General features: G+C 32.1%; 1 protein-coding gene across 1 annotated transcript; it reads right to left on the bottom strand.

The window, feature by feature from the left end:
• Positions 1 to 1,715: 1,715 nt before the first annotated feature.
• On the bottom strand, positions 1,716 to 16,888 carry LOC132744359 (sialin-like; the record flags this gene model as incomplete). Its single annotated transcript, XM_060733046.1, is given in 13 exon segments — positions 1,716 to 1,801; positions 3,802 to 3,919; positions 4,410 to 4,450; positions 4,657 to 4,672; positions 5,489 to 5,545; positions 5,547 to 5,618; positions 6,564 to 6,713; positions 7,523 to 7,644; positions 7,885 to 7,983; positions 8,404 to 8,491; positions 10,032 to 10,265; positions 13,747 to 13,925; positions 16,733 to 16,888. Coding segments are annotated over 13 exon segments (1,344 nt in total), but the record flags the coding sequence as incomplete, so codon positions are not given.
• Positions 16,889 to 18,222: the final 1,334 nt, after the last annotated feature.

Here is an 18,222-nt window from a genome sequence, read left to right as displayed (position 1 = left end):
TTGAAAGGAAATTACATAAACTTACCAAACACTACATCTACGTTAATAGACACCACATTTGGCATGTAAAAAAAACATTATAAAAGAAAATAAATCATCTATTACTGTTTTATACAATATTTTAAAAAGATCACAAACCAACACAAGTTCATCGAAACATGTTTCACTTTAATAAGCTTCATCAGCTGATATGAAGTTTAGAACGTATTAAAAATATTACCCTAAAAACATCATTAATAGCTTATTTGATATTTCGGAAGAAAAAAAAAATCAGTAATATTCTGAATTATACCTAATAAATTTCATTATGTTTTCATAAAAAGTTCTAATAACTTTGCTCTATTATCCCTGGGTTTTAATATTTTTGCACATATATGGTATTAAGTATTATTATTAATTAATATATTCAGAGGGCCATTATTTGGAAAGTTTATTAATAAAATCAAAACTAATAAGAAAATCCTATGCCAAGACTTGCAAAGGTTTCATATATAGCCATTTTTCCCCGAGATTATTTCATTAGTTTATTCTTTTACTATTAAAATTTTGTAATCAGAAAATTTAAATTAAGGGGAGCCTAGCTAAAACTTCAAATATTTTTAGACCACGGGCCAGTGGTTTGAAGTCAATGACCTTAACCACTCAGTCATTGACTTTATAGTATTTCAACAAATATAAGTACTGAATGGTTTGATTATTTCATTAGTTCATTCTTTTACTTTTAAAATTTTGTATATCAGAAAATTTAAATTAAGGGAAGCCTGGCTAAAACTTCAAATATCTTTAGACCATGGCTTTACTGCGTAGTTAACAAATTCATTTTCAGAAGACATATTGAAATTTTTCAAACCTTTGCAAATACATTTTTTTTTGTATTAACATCTTTACTTTAATAACTATTTTTTGTGGGTTTAATGTTGCACCAACAATTTTATGGTCACATGATGACCTTTAAGCTTTACTGGTGAAGGAAAACTGTCATGACTGTAGGTGCCTTTCCAGTTATAACTTCAGGCACAAGTGAGCATCTGAGAAGAACCACTGACATTCAGTAATCTAGCTCGATAGCTTCCTTACATGAAAGATTCTTATGTTTCTGGAAGGATTTGAACCCACAACAGTGACAGGTAAGTGGTTTGAATTCAACAGCCTTAACCACTCAGCCAAAGACTTAATAGTCTTTTAACTAATATAAGTAAGTACTGAATAGCTTGATACAGCCGCTATCTTTATTGCACATATAAGTGTAAGGGTTGAGGTGGCTTGTGGTTGAGGTGTCTGCACTCAATCTAGATAGTGTTTGTGCCCTTCTGGAGTCACAACCATGTTACAAAAGTACAAGTTATCTGCACAATTTAGCTTAATAATATAAAACAATGTTAAAATTTAAAACTAATTTGAAAATTAAAAACACATTATATCTATAATTTATCATTTTATTTTTATTCCTGGCCAAACTCGTAATGTTCTATAAACAGCCAAGACCAAATAATTCCATGGCCTAGTGGTTAAGGGTTAAGCCTCTCAACCCCAGGGGTTGCAGATTTCAGGCCTACCCTGGGCCATGCCAATGTTTTTCTATATCACACCACTTGTTTGTTCCCATAGGCAGAGTTGAATATGATTAGTATAAGTTGCAAAACTTTGTTTCAAAAAACATATACTAATAACCGAATGTTGAATGATTGATAATGAATTAAAAATATTTCTGTTACATGTTTATGAGTCAGCCAGCCAACCACTGCAGGTCCTAAGAAACCAGGGATAGTAGCCCAGGTGTTAGACATTCCCATTAGCACTCCTGTAAGTAACAAATAACAAAAAAAATATATTTCTACATAAACTGAATGTTTGCAAAATATCTACAAAGATATATATGATCAGGATCTATACATTTGATATAAAAAAGAGTTAAAGACAACAGCACCTTACCATCAAATTTCATTATTTAAAACTGTATTAATTTATGACATTGACAATGTCTAAATGTTATTATAGACAACTATGTCTAAATTTTATTACAAACAATAATGACTAAATGACATTACAGAAAGTAATGTAAAAATGACTTTTTAGAAAATAATGTCAATGTCAAAACAGAGAAGATTGTCTAAATGTTATTACAGACAAATGGCATTACATAGAATAATGTCTAAATGACATTACTGGCATGCGAACTTAAACATTATTTTTTATTACGCTCACTCACCAAAATTTGAATGTTACACATCAATAGTCGGCTCGTCACACAAATCATGGAAATTCCATCATGTTCTAAACATAGAATAACCCTTACTTATGAGGCCTCATATGGGTACCGAAATTATCCATTTAATTTTTTTTGTTTTTTTTTTTTTTTTTTTTTTTTTTTTTTTTTTTTTTTTTTTTTTTTTTTTTTTTTTTTTTTTTTTTTTTTTTTTTTTTTTTTTTTTTTTTTTTTTTTTTTTTTTTTTTTTTTTTTTTTTTTTTTTTTTTTTTTTTTTTTTTTTTTTTTTTTTTTTTTTTAGAAATTTTTTTTTTAATAGTTTTTTTTTTTTTTTTTTCCATTATTTTGTATGAAGAGAAGTAGTTCCCCGTACATAAAAACTAAACCCATTATATTATTACAATTTTATTATATCAGACCTATTTTTCATTTACAATTGTTGAACAGAAACCATTATCTATGAGATAAATAGATGTAATTTCAGGAAATAGATCGTAGACTAAACGAGGGTATCTATTACCCGGTACCGTTTCCCCAATGCAATTCACATGCAATAGCAATGCTTGTATGCATGATATTTTACGCATCAAAGCCATAAAATTATTTCATATAGTAATATTGGTCAAAATTCTGATAATTAAACAAGTTTTCATCACATTGCCTACTTATTTGTAAACAGGTGGTATTAGTGAAAAACCCTTTAACAAGCCTCACGTGTAAGTATTTTTGCGCATGCGCGCAAGGACGGAATCCCCCAGAGAAAACAAGGTCTCGTTTTGACGACGCACAGGTGAAAGTGATTTAAAATGAGACTTTTTATACGTTCTGCCGAACTGACACTTAGATTTTGTCTCGTTTATGTATCTGCTTGATTTGAAATGAATTTTTGAAGAATGCAAGTAAAAATCAAGCGTTTAAATGAAAAAATACAGGTACTGCTTCTGTACTGGAACTGCTCGCATGCCAGTACAGACAATAATGTCTGAATAACATTACAGAGAATAATGTCTAAATGAAAATGTTGAAATGACATTACATAGATTCATGTCTAAATGACTTAACAGAGAATAATGTCTAAATGACATTACAGACAAACATGTCTAAATGACATAACAGAGAATAATGTTTGAATGACATTATTGACAGTAATGTCTAAATGTTATTTACAAAACAATAATGTTTCAATGTTATTACAGATGATAATGTCTAAATGATACTACAGACATGTCCCAATGTTATTTCAGACATCAAAGGTATTATATTGGTCACAACACTGTACAGGTCATAATTATGGTTTTTTCCGCAAGCTTTGCTGGTACAGGGAGACCTCACAGGCTCTAGATGTACATTATTTCAGACAATAGCTGTCACCTGGGTAGAACCATCAAGCAAGCTGGACGTACAGATTATAGAAGATAGACTAACAGCTTAATTTAGACAAAGTAGTGTTGAATAACAATGAAGTGAGAAAATTCCCACGTTTTCACTTGTGCTTCACACTTGTCAAAATATTCCATTTTTCTTACTTCTCAGTGTCATTATTATAGCATATTCACTAACAAAAAAAAACACCTTTATTTTTCAAGCAAACTTACCAGCGAAATTTGGAGACAGATCAATATGATTGACCTGGAATCCACCCATTGTGAAGCCCCCTGCTGTGAGACATAACACAAGCATGGCAACAGCTGCTGTCTGGTTACATCCAGCAAACTGTATTAAGAATCATTGTGAGGCCAGGAACTGCAAGACCTGAAATATTGAAATCATTGTGAAGCAAGGAACCGCAAGACCTGAAATATTTAAACCATTGTAAGGCCAGAAACTGCAAGACCTGAAATATTGAAATCATTGTGATGCCAGGAACTGCAAGATCTGAAATATCTACATCATTGTGAGGCCAGGAACCGCAAGACCTAAAATATTGAAATCATTTTGAAGCAAGGAACCACAAGATCTGAAATATTTAAACCATTGTAAGGCCAGGAACTGCAAGACCTGAAATATTGAAATCATTGTGATGCCAGGAACTGCAAGATCTGAAATATCTAAATCATTGTGAGGCCAGGAACCGCAAGACCTGAAATATTGAAATCATTGTGAAGCAAGGAACCACAAGATCTGAAATATTTAAACCATTGTTAGGCCAGGAACCGCAAGACCTGAAATATTGAAATCATTGTGAAGCAAGGAACCACAAGACCTGAAATATTGAAATTATTGTGATGCCAGGAACTGCAAGACCTGCACGACCTGAAATATTTAAATCATTGTGACGCCATGAACTGCAAAACCTGACATATCTAAATCATTGTCAGGCCAGGAACTACAAGACCTGAACTATTTAAATCATTGTGAGGCCTAAAACCACAAGACCTGAAATATTTCAATCATTGTGAGGCCTAAAACCACAAGACCTGAAATATTTAAACCATTGTGAGGCCTAGAACCACATGACCTTACGTTCTATCTAGATCTTGCAAAATTATTTTTGAAACAATATATTATACAGATCTTAAACATTTCATGTGAACAGGGTTCTATTAATTTATGTTTGAATATATTGGTGATCTTCATATTGAAATGTTCAAATCATTATCTGGATATAATTTAGACCTCAGTAATATAACTCTTTACCTATTAAATTTTTTTTTAATATTTGTTATTTAAATTCTGCTATAATCTAAGTCTTGGTAATTTATTATTTGAATACAGTCTTGATCTTGGTTATTTATGTCTAAATGTAATAAGAGCTTTGATATATTATATGCATAAATGTTGGTTATTTATTTGGATATTTGTCATTAATAACAAAATATTTTTAAAATTGGTCCTTAAAACGGGTTTTTTGGGTTTAAAAACCCCTTAAAATTTAAATTTGGGGTTTCCTTTCGGGAAAGTAGGGTAAAAACAAAAGTTTTAAATGTCAAAGGAAATTTAATTAAAACTAAAAAAGGGAAGTGTGAGAAAACATAAATGGATACTCCCTTTTATTTTAAAGTAAAAGAAATAAAAAATTGTTCAAAAAATCAAAAATTTTTTTTCTCACATAAAAGTTCATATTTAAACCCACAAAAAACTAGATGAACTTTTTTTGTTCGTGATTTTTTGTTAAAATATAAACAAATTTACTTTTCCCAAATTTTTTTTTATCATATTTGAAATACTTTTGAAAATTTCCCCCATTGTAGTTGCCCAAACCATTTTAAAACCATTTGCCCAAAGTGGCCCAAAGGGAGATAGAAAATTTGGTTAAAAAAAAATATTTTCATACCAAAAAACAGTGAATAATCTTCTAGTTGCAACAGTAGAAAGGTAGCCCTTGCTACGTAGATAGATAATCAGCTGTAATTCCAGATGAGTTCTGACCTATCCAACAGCCCAAATATGGTAACGCTGATAACATACCATTCTGAAAGAAACATTCAACAAGTGAGCCAATACTTTAACAGTTTGTCAGATATACCTATTAAAATAAAACATGTTGAGTTGTCTCTTTTTTCAATGTTATGTATATAAGATAATCATTTATACAATTTTTATCTCTTTATCTAACATTAGAGATTTATTTACTTCTTTATATAACATTACAGATTTCTTTTTCTAACATCACAGATTCATTTACCTCTTTATCTAACATTACAGATTTCTTTTCCTCTTTATCCAACATTACAGATTTCTTTATCTCTTTATCTAACACAGTTTCTTTATCTCTTTATCTAACATTACAGATTTCTTAATCTTTTTATCCAACATGTCATATGGAATGCCATGACACCATGAACTTTATAAATATTCAATGGGTGACACCACATAATTTTTGTGAAGATACAATTTGTGGAATACAGATAGTTGATCAGAAAATATGTATTAATTCTAATGATGTAATTTCATCAATGTATAATTTTTTTTATATAAAATTACATCTTGAATAAGATCTTACTATATTGATGAACTCACCTTCTCTATATCAAACTTTAGGATACTTTTCATATATAGATTGGTGTACATCAAACTTTAGGATATTTTTCATACAGCATGGTTTACTCACTGTCTTTATATCAATTTTTAGGATATTTTACATACAGCTTGGTTTTCTCACTGTCTTTATATCAAATTTTAGGATATTTTTCACATAGCTTGGTTTACTCACTGTCTTTATATCAAACTTTAGGATATTTTACATACAGCATGGTGTACTCACTGTTTTTATATCAAATATTAGGATATTTTTCATACAGCTTGGTTTACTCACTGTCTTTATATCAAACTTTAGGATATTTTTCATACAGCTTGGTTTACTCACTGTCTTTATATCAAACTTTAGGATATTTTACATACAGCTTGGTTTACTCACGGTTTTTATATCAAACTTTAGGATATTTTTCATATAGCTTGGTAGTGTTGTAAGCATGGTATAAAAGCCCCAGTTGTTGGAGAAGTGAGCTATACAGACCGCCCACACTGCTGGACATCTCAGAATAGCTCCCCATGGTGTTGCAATATCCTGAAATAATCATACATACTGTATGTGTAAAAGCTTATCACCAGTTCAGTAAGCAGGATTATATAGAGGACTTGTTTTTGAGAAGAGAGGGAAGGAGGGATAGGGTTGGGTAGCAAAATCACAGCGTTAAAGTGTACCCCCTCCCAGATGCATTTAACCTGTCTTGTTTATTTTTTAACAAATGACTACTATTTTATGATTTACCTCCCCCCCTACTTTTCCTTACCTATCAATGGTAGGCTATACAAGAATTTGTAACAGAGTTACCACCGTCCCCGCCTCAGGGAAGTTTTATTTATTAAAATAATTAGCATAAAATTGTGCTATTTCAAAAGATTGAGGTATGGATCTCAGGACTTTCATTCCAAAATTATGATCAATGCTAGATCTGGATTGACGGACAGACGGAAGGAGCCTATTCCTTTCTTCGAAAAGGTGGGGGACAAAAATTGAAATGCATGTATCTTCAAAGGATAAATTAAATTATATAAAATTTACTAATGTTGATTTAAATGAATAATCCCATCATTTTGTAAAAAGTTATAAACATGCAACTTTAATGCCTACATACAAAAAGATTCTACATTGCTCCCAAATAAAAAAAGATGTATGCATCAGTAAATATGTAAATATAGATCTATATGTTTCCTTGTTTTTTTTTGTTTTTTGTTGTTTTTTTGTCGTAGTGGTGAACAATCCACCTGCTGAACACTTGTGTTCATCACATCAGTTAGGCTATGTCCTGATATAAAAGAGACATAAAAACCAAATGATCATTAGAAGTAATAAATTTCCAATATCTACAATACCTCTTTCATACCAACACTTGATTCGATAAATTCTCGCTCTTCTCTAGAAATCATAGGATGGTCTGCAGGAGTGTTATATGCAAACAATGTCCAAACCAGAAACCATACACATGCAATACCTCCTGTAAATATCAAATGATAAACCATAAACATAAAATACCATGGTCTATAATATATGAAATAAAAAGCCATATTACATAGAAAGTGTTCGGTAATATGCTGTATAAAATTTGTTTATAAATGGACGGTTTCTTTTTATCAAATGTTTAAACCATTATCAAGTTACCATTAATCAATAAATCTAAAGTTTAAGAATATATCATATAATCAAGAATTTTTACTGTCTAAAAAGTCAGACTTACCAAATACATAGAATACAGATGGCCAACCACCAGCAAATGTTTTCTGATCGCACAACCAACCAGAAATTGGCAGAGCAAATACTGTCCCTAGTTGTGCACCTAAAATTAAATAAATTAATGATAGAATACCAGTTGAAATAAAATTAAATTTAAATACTTTTATTGAACAAATTCTAGCACTGGATTTGTTTGTTTGTTTGCTTGATTTTACCATGCACCAACAAAATATAGGTCACGTGTTGTCCCTGAAAAAGGAAAGATTATTTTGGCTAACAGAAGGTGTAACAAACCTCAAAGCAACATCAGGGGTCAAAACCACTTCAACCTTCACAGGATTTCAAATATCAAGATAACAAATTGAACTACCAACATGTTAGAGCCCCGGTCAGACTGCACAGATGTGCAGGCTGGCCTGGCTCTATACTGGTGGCAAAAGTTTATCATTTAAGGTTCCAGAATTGTAAGGTATAAATAGAGAAATGCATGGTGAGTTTGAAAAGAGAAACAAAGCTGCTATACCTGCATATGAGAATCCAGCCAGCTTGGATCTTTCATACAGCGGAGCCCATTTTCCCCACATAGCATGCATAGCAGGAAATGTCACACCCTGTGAAACAGAACATATCATCACCTTAGTGCAGTAATGGGTTAAGTCCTATTTTGGTTTGAGGTTGGATTAATAAAATTTTGGTTTGAGAGGTTGGAATAAATGATCATTGTTTCTTAACTTTGTTTATTTTCTTACATGTAGAGACTTTATCCATATTATAAACAAGCAGTGAAAAATAAGCATTTAAACAGGTTATTCCTGTAATTACTAAAAGAATTCACAGGCAAACAGGACTCCTGTTCAGTTCAGGATCATTTCCTCTTTGATTTGAAATTTTGACTTCCAAAATTTTGAACTAAATGCAAGCCCTGGGAAGATACAATGTATCCCAATCATAACTTTCTAGCTGAAATAAATAGCCCTTGACTTGCTGAAAGGACGAGTGATAACTTTATCACTGTCTCATGCCCTATTGTGACAGGATATTACTTGAGTTAACAATATCAATGTCAGATGCCCTATTGTGACATGATGTTACTCCAGTTAACAATATCAATGTCTCATGCCCTATTGTGACATGATGTTACTTGAGTAAACAATATCAATGTCAGATGCCCTTTTGTGATACGATGTTACTTCAGTTAACAATATCAATGTCATATGCCCTATTGTGCCTGATGTCACTTCAGTTTACAATATCAATGTCACTTGCCCTTTTGTGACATGATGTTACTTCAGCTGACAATATCAATGTCTCATGCCCTATTGTGACATGATGTTACTTCAGTTGACAATACCAATATCACATGCCCTATTGTGATATGATGTTACTCCAGTTAACAATATCAATGTCTTAAGCCCTATTGTGAGATGATGTTACTCCAGTTAACAATATCAATGTCACATACCCTTTTTTGACATGATGTCACTTCAGTTAACAATATCAATGTCACATGTACTATTGTGACATGACGTTACTTCAGCTGACAATATCAATGTCTCATGCCCTATTGTGAGATGATGTTACTTCAGTTGACAATACCAATATCACATGCCCTTTTGTGACATGATGTTTCTTCAGTTATCAATATCAATGTCAGATACACTGATCAGTGATGCTACATTTAATGCAAATTAAAGCTCCAGAAATCAATATCATTTTTCTTCTGTGTTTTTAATGTTTAGATAATTGATTTGTAAAGAAGGCAGCATTAAATGTGAAATAATTGGTGTCTTCCATGCAAACTTCTGAAAATGTTTAACTCTACTAATTACAACATACTCAAGATGGTTTAGCTTGTATATAACCATTAAGTACTGTGACAGAAAACCAAAAATAAAAAAGCTTTTAACAGGGTTTTATCTGAAGTTGGAATAATTATTAAACCTAGAATTTACTTAAAGGAACTGCTTTAGGGGTTTAGTTGACCTAAGTGGGTTAGTTAATGTGCCACATCAGCTAAGGGCAGTTAGTTTATCAACTGTAGAGTTGTTAGGACATACTCATTAATGGGCCTTTAACTATCAGGAAGATACCATGGATGATACTTATAATGCTGCATTTATTGATACAATTAACTTATAAACATGTATATACCTCTCCTAGTCCCTCCAATACTCTCACTGCAATAAAGACTCCTACATGGTACCGTGCAGCTATTGGTGTTACCAGTGTAAGCACAGATGTACATAACACACCTAGCCCAAACAGCCACTTAGCCCCAAACTTCTCAGCCATCCAACCCCCTGGGATCTGTGTAAGAATGTAACCATAGAAGAATGATCCCAGAATGTAGTCCTGTAGATCTGTACTCCAGTCAAACTCTCCTTCCTGTAAAATATAAAGGATTTAACGAGGGTTTGGTGCAAAACAGCTGTAACTCATATTACATTATGAAGAAATTATGTCCATTTTGCACCAATCTATTGATTTGTTTGTTTAAAGTGAATATGGCTGCGTATATATATATATATATATGTATATTTGTAACAGTGCAAATAAATTTCTGGAAAAATGGTTTAAGCCGGCTTTAAAATACTTTGCATACTATGCAGTATATATATATACCATAAAAATGGTTGTCACACATATCTTCAATCATAATTGTACAGAAATACTTACTTTTCTTTTGGATATCAAATATATGCATTTGTTTTACTTTATGAAAGATTACACTCCCTGTTGCAGTTTACATCTGAAACCATGTGGTGGAACTACTTTCAATCCGTATTAACTCAGCAGTTATTATGAATAATAGCTGAGGTATTCAGATTAAGACCAATTATGTTAGATGTTCAACAGCTGCGTGCACATCTGACATAATCTTCTTATTGTGCATCATTTTTCAAAGAATCTTCTTAATGTGCATCATTTTTAAATGAATGTTCTTATTGTGCATCATTTTTCAATGAAAACAGTCTTTATTTGCTGTTTTATTTTAAACTTCTTGTCAATATTAAAAACATGTAATACAAGTTGCTGACAGGATATACAGAAGAATTAATCCTTCCTCACTTCAAGCTACATTTAAGACTATCAAAATAACAACTTAACAGGGCAAACCTTACAAATGTTTTTTTTTTTTTCAAAATTAAACAAAATTTTGTAGTTAATAATTGAATCCTGAGAATATTTGTGCAATAAGACCCTTACAAAAAGACAGCAATATTTACACATTTACCTATAAAAAAACACAGCACTATTTACACATTTAGTCATAATGAAACCACAGCACTATTTACACATTCAGCCATAATAACACAACTGCACTATTTACACATTAAAGTCATATTGACACTACAGCACTAAATAGTTATTTAGTCATAATGAAACCACAGCACTATTTACACATTAAGCCATAAAAACATCACAGCACTATTTACACATTTAGCCATAAAAACACCACAGCACTATTTACACATTTAGCCATAAAAAACACCACAGCACTATTTATACATTTAGCCATAAAACATCACAGCACTATTTACACATTTAGCCATAAAAACACCACAGCACTATTTACATATTTAGCCATAAAAACACCACAGCACTATTTACACATTTAGCCATAAAAACACCACAGCATTATTTACACATTTAAGTCATATTGACAATACAACACTATATAGTTATTTTAGTCATAATGACACAACAACACTATCATAATTTACACATTTAGTCATATTGACACCAAACACTATTTATACCTTTAGTTATATTGGCACCACTAAAAACTATTTTATACACTGATTCTGTCACAAAATAATACAATGTAAGCCAATAGAATCCTTATCAACTTCAGCTCACCAAAATGATACAATAGCTTTTAAAGCTGTTCTACAGTACCACAGTACCATTACTTATAGAAACACACAGCTTTTAAAATGACATGATAGTACAAAGTTTTAGACAAATACAAATTTAGCAATGAGAGTGGTTTGTTTAAAAAGGAGAGTGGTTATTGTGAATAGAAGCAGAGTGGTTTGCGTTTAAAGAAGAAGAGTAGTTTGTGTAAATAGATGGAAAGTAGTCTATGTTAATAGAAGAAGAGTAGTTTGTGTAAATATAAGAAGAGTAGTTTGTGTAAAAATATGAAGGGTAGTCTATGTTAATAGAAGGAGAGTAGTTTGTGTAAATATAAGTACAGTAGTTTGTGTAAATATAAGGAAAGTGGTTAGTGTGAATAGAAGCAGAGTGGTTTGTGTAAATAGATGGAGGGTAGCCTATGTTAATAGAAGAAGAGTAGTTTGTGTAAATATAAGAAGAATAGTTTGTGTAAATTGATGGAGACTAGTCTATGTTAATAGAAGGAGAGTAGTTTGTGTAAATATAAGAAGAATAGTTTGTGTTAATAGATGGAGGGTAGTCTATGTTAATAGAAGGAGAGTAGTTTGTGTAAATATAAGAAGAGTAGTTTGTGTAAATAGATTGAAAGTAGTCTATGTTAATAGAAAAAGATTAGTTTGTGTAAATATAAGAAGAGTAGTTTGTGTAAATAGATGGAGGGTAGTATATGTTAATAGAAGGAGAGTAGTTTGTGTAAAATAAGAAGAGTAGTTTGTGTAAATAGATAGAAGGTAGTATATGTTAATAGAAGGAGAGTAGTTTGTGTAAATATAAGAAGAGAAGTTTGTGTAAATAGATGGAGGGTAGTCTATGTTAATAGAAGGAGAGTAGTTTGTGTAAATATAAGTACAGTAGTTTGTGTAAAAAGATGGAGGGTAGTCTATATTAATAGAAGAAGAGTAGTTTGTGTAAATAGATGGAGGGTAGTCTATGTTAATAGAAGGAGAGTAGTTTGTGTAAATATAAGTAGAGTAGTTTGTGTAAATAGATGGAGGGTAGTCTATGTTAATAGAAGGAGAGTAGTTTGTGTAAATATAAGTAGAGTAGTTTGTGTAAATTGATGGAGAGTAGTCTATGTTAATAGAAGGAGAGTAGTTTGTGTAAATATAAGAACAGTAGTTTGTGTAAATAGATGGAGGGTAGTCTATATTAAAAGAAAGGAGAGTATTTTGTGTTAATAGATGGAGGGTAGTCTATGTTAATAGAAGGAGAGTAGTTTGTGTAAATATAAGTAGAATAGTTTGTGTAAATAAATGCAGAGTAATGTTAATAAAAGGAGAGTAGTTTGTGTAAATATAAGTAGAGTTGTTTGTGTAAATAGATGGAAGGTAGTCTATGTTAATAAAAGGAGAGTAGTTTCTGTAAATATAAGTACAGTAGTTTGTGTAAAAAGATGGAGAGTAGTTTGTGTAAATAGAAAGAGAGTAGTTTGTGTAAATAGATGGAGAGTAGTTTGTGTAAATAGAAAGAGAGTAGTTTGTGTAAATCGAAGAAGACTAGTTTGTGTAAATATAAGAAGAGTAGTTGTCTATGTTATTAGAAAGAGACTTGTTTGTTTAAATAGGAAAGTAGTTTGTGTAAATAGAAAGAGTCTAGTTTGTGTAAAAAGAAAGAGAGTAGTTTGTGTAAATAGAAAGAGAGAAGTTTGTGTAAATAGAAAGAGAGTAGTTTGTGTAAATCGAAGAAGACTAGTTTGTGTAAATAGAAGAAGAGTAGTTGTCTATGTTTTTAGAAGGAGACTGGTTTGTTTAAATTGGAGAGTAGTTTGTGTAAATAGGAGGAGAGGAGAATAGTTTGTGTAAGGGGTAGTAGAACAGTTTTACAGAGCAGTTTGTATTAATAGATGAGGGCAGTTTATGCAGGAGAGTAATATTTGTAAGGAGGAGAGAAGTTTTTATATGGAAAATCTGTGCCCTTGCATCTGACTAAAAAAATTTTCATACTCCTGTTATATTCAAATACTTACATTACTTTTGGTATTGTTGAGGTTGTGATCTTGGCACTCATCAGATGTAGAATTCAGGTCATCTTTGTGCCTGGGTTTCACCATATCAACCATGGCAACGCTCAGGTTTACTCTCATACAGTACACATTGACAAAGCCAAGAAATGCTACGAATGCCAGCATATGTCTGTATCCCCATCCTGTTTAATGGATTATTTAATTTTTTTAGGTAAGGAAAATGTTTTATTCTATTATGTTCTTAAAGGTCTCCCCCATTCCCTGCCCCAATTAAAAAAATGAAGGTATGTAGGAAGGAATACATGTTTTTATATAATAATATTTATACTTTATATATAATTCTATATACATGTATACTATATTTTTATAGTAAAAAAACTGAAAAAGCAATATAGCAAATTAAGTCTAGGGAAGGCTTTTTAAAGAGGGTAGGTACAGGGAAACCGAAAACCATATCTTTGGGGGGGGGGGGAGGTTTTGCCTTAACATCATTACATTTATCTCTAAGTTTGAAATTTAAGCTTTATAATCACTGTACAGTATTGTTAATTGTTTGATAAACAATTTCCTAGGTTGTTTAAATCCTGATAGCTAGATTTCAATTATTTGGCTCACCCTTTATATATATCATTGAAAATATAATCTAATATGCATGTAAATAAAGTTTTTGTTATATCAGGTTTTTACACAAAGCCAGTTTTTTGGGGGGTTGGGTTTTAACTTGCACAAACACAGTATATAGCTATACTCCAGTGACATGGTTGATTGTCCTTCAATATTGTATCAAGAGGTCAATGGTTCAAATCCCTGTCAGTACCTTAGGATTTTTTTCTAAAGTTTACATTAATTAGAATATCAAACATGCAATTTTTGTGCCCCGACGTTAGTGGCAGGCATTTAGATTTACCCTTGTCCGTCCGTCCTTCCGTCCGTCCGTCCATTCACTTTTGTGTCACACGTAATTTTCAACTTGTGTCGCATGTAACTCAAAAAGTATTTGACCTAGAGTCATGAAACTTTACAGGAATGTTGATCAGCATGTGTTGTTGTGCACCTGGGTATTTTTGTCTGGATATTTTTTAGTATTTTCAGAGTTATTGCCCTTGACTTAGTAAAATTTTGCAATTTTCAACTTGTGTCGCATGTAACTCAAAAAATATTTGACCTAGAGTCATGAAACTTTACAGGAATGTTGATCAGAATGTGTAGTTGTGCACCTGGGTATTTTTGTGTGGATATTTCTAGTATTTTCAGAGTTATTGCCCTTGACTTAGTAAAATTTTGCAATTTTCAACTTGTGTCGCACTTAACTCAAAAAGTATTTGACCTAGAGTCATGAAACTTTACAGGAATGTTGATCAGCATGTGTAGTTGTGCACCTGAGTATTTTCGTCTATATATCTTAGTATTTTCAGAGTAATTGCCCTTGACTTAGTAAAATTTTGCAATTTTCAACATGTGTCGCACGTAACTCAAAAAGTATTTGACTTTGAGTCATGTAACTTTACAGGAATATTGATCAGCATGTGCAGTTGTGCACCAGGTATTTTCGTCTGGATTTATTTAGTATTTTTAGAGTTATTGCCCTTCACTTAGAAATTTTTTTGCAATTTTCAACTTGTGTCACAAGTTACTCAAAAAGGATTTGACATAGTCATTAAACCTTATGGGCAGGTTGCTCAGCATATTTAGATTTGCACCTGGGGTTTCGCTTGTGGATTTATCCAGTATTTGTAGTTATTTCCCTTGACTTAGTAAAAAGATTGGCAGAACAGTGCCGCGGTGGGGGCACCCGTGTCCTATGGACACATTTCTAGTTTTTATTAATTGTAGTTACTACTGATAAACAGAACTGCTCAAAATGTAAGACAAAATATTTTCCCCCATAAATGCGTAAGATTCCAAAAATCTAAGTCAGTCTGCATTAATGTTTCTGTTGAATTTCTTTGAAAATATGTTTTCATTTGAAAGGGAATCCCTAGAAATTACTTATAAATTCTGACACATAATTATCAATATATATATAAACAAAGACTATCAATAGCGACCTTTCTTTAATTTTGCTAATGTGTGTCGGAATTTTATATCTAAGTTACTCTAAAATTCAAAATCTTTGACTTTTTAAGACACTTTGTTTAGTGCTTTTACACAGACACTTGATGTGTGGATCTCAAAATGCCTATTAAAATTTAAATCCAAATAAAATTTATATTTGTCAATCCCAGCACATGCATTTACACATACTTATTATATACACACCAGGTACGTATATTAGGTACCTGTTCATACTAATCAATTTAAAAAAATTAAAGAAATTGCCTAATCAAATATGTGTTATGCAGTTGATAATTTACAATAACTTTAATGAAAACTTCTTAACTAAATAAAGGTTAACTATTGATACATAATTATAAATAAAAAATTTAGGGAGTATAGTAATACATTATTCATAAATTTTTATGGAGCATAATAATACATTAGAAACCTATGAGGGGTAGTGAAGGGGATTTTGTCCAGCCTTGCAAAAACATGAAGGGGATTATGTCCACCCATGAAGGGGATTTTGTCCGGATAGGCGAAGGGGATTTAGTCCGAAGGGGATTATGTCTGACATTCCAACTGTATATATCATTAAAAATTAACATGTGTATTTTGAAATATTTTTCCCAAAATTATATGAGTCTATGACCTTTTCAAATCTTCAAATCCTGATTAATTATCGATCAGATTATTATATATGGCTGAGCCTGACAAATGTGCACAATGGAATTTTTTGTTCGGATTGCAAGATGGACAATCATATTTAAGATGAATAACATGGTAGGGGTTAATAAACACAAATATACTTAACCATGTTTTTCAAGATGTGAAATAAGTCTACATGGAGACGAAATCCGAAATCACATTACATCCGAAAACTATTATAGTTATCCAAAACAAAGCCGTATTTCTCACCTCTTTTTGTGGAAAATATGACATCAATAAATACCTTTTGGTGGTTTCAATGCAACATTTGAAGATGTGCTTCCCAATAACGGAATTTTATCTTCAGTTTGAATCATTTTTGACATATTTTTGCTCAACTGACGTTTTCAATTGTAAACATGACCTTTGACACTCGGGAACGTCACGAGGAGAGGTTTCACCGTGTCTAACAGACAAAAGTTTTAGTACCATTGCACTTTTAGCTTAAGTATGCTTGAAACAAACTTTTTTGAGTTTAATATTTGGTTATATACTATAATTAGATATATCTTAACATACATATAGAGGGCCGATTATGTAAAATATTTGTTTATGATACAAGGTTAGCGCTGCGCTTTAGAAATATGATGTTGTTTTTTTTAATGCGTTTATTTAAGGTCGCCGCCGGAAAGCCCATATGGGCGACCGTACACTCAAGTCGGGCCATCCTAGAGCGTCCCGCCGAGATTTTTTCGTCGATTTTTTTCCAGCTTTTATTGGTGGAGGCAGACCCCAGGTGCCCCTCCGGGCATTATCTCAGGCTCGAACGGGCACCCGAGTAGAACCACCGACGTTCCGTAAGCCAGCTGGATGGCTTCCTCACATGAAAGATTTCGACCCAAGTGAGGCTCGAACCTACAGCAGTGAGGGACCAGTTATCTCAAGTCAGCGACCTTAACCACTCGGCCACGGAGTCCGCCCAATTCATACTCGACTGAGTCACGTCATTAGGTTATCATGACACAGTACATCACCGCTCGAAAATCAAATTATAATGTGATGTTTTGTTAAATTGATAAAAAATTATTGAAAGCTAATCCTTGTTACATTATCAGGTGTTGTTCCCCGCCTTTTCGAAGAAAGAAGGGATATATAGAAATAGGCTCCGTCCGTCTGTCTCCACTACCCAGTAGGGATAGGGGTCCATCTTTGAAGGGATACAAAAACGAATGAAGGACAAAACCCCACCAGTTAAAACCCCACCACCTTTAATCTTTAGAGTGGACAAAACCCCACCACTTAATTTTATAGAGTGGACAAAACCCCATCACTAAATTTTACAGAGTGGACAAACCCCCACCACTTCAGTTTTATAGAGTGGACAAAACGTCACGAATTATTGGGCAAGATTTGATGAATTAAAATATATATAATGAACACATTTTTTCACATTTTATTTTTTAATTTCAATTCTTCATAGATCAATTGATTTTGAAAATACTTGAAAATACTTGGCACAAATAGTCACAAAAATAAGATGTTGTGCCATGCGCAATACTTGCATCCCTACCTCCAAGGTCAATGTCACACCTAGAGGTGAAAGATTAACATAGTCTGTTATAGGCCGGTCTATAACTGCTTCATAGATCAAGGGATATTGTAAATACTTGGCACAGATACCGTGATTCCAGTTTCTTACACTGACCATTTCCTCACTATTTTATCAGTTTTCTGAATGGTTTGTATCATTTTTTTGTTTTGAAATATTGATAACCACATAAATGTTTTCCTATT

Source organism: Ruditapes philippinarum, unplaced genomic scaffold (genome assembly GCF_026571515.1).
Source record: "Ruditapes philippinarum isolate M1 unplaced genomic scaffold, ASM2657151v2 ctg15855_1_1_1_1, whole genome shotgun sequence".
Classification (NCBI taxonomy): domain Eukaryota; kingdom Metazoa; phylum Mollusca; class Bivalvia; order Venerida; family Veneridae; genus Ruditapes; species Ruditapes philippinarum.
Note: the sequence above shows the minus strand (reverse complement) of the source record. Positions and strands in the feature narration are given on the sequence as shown.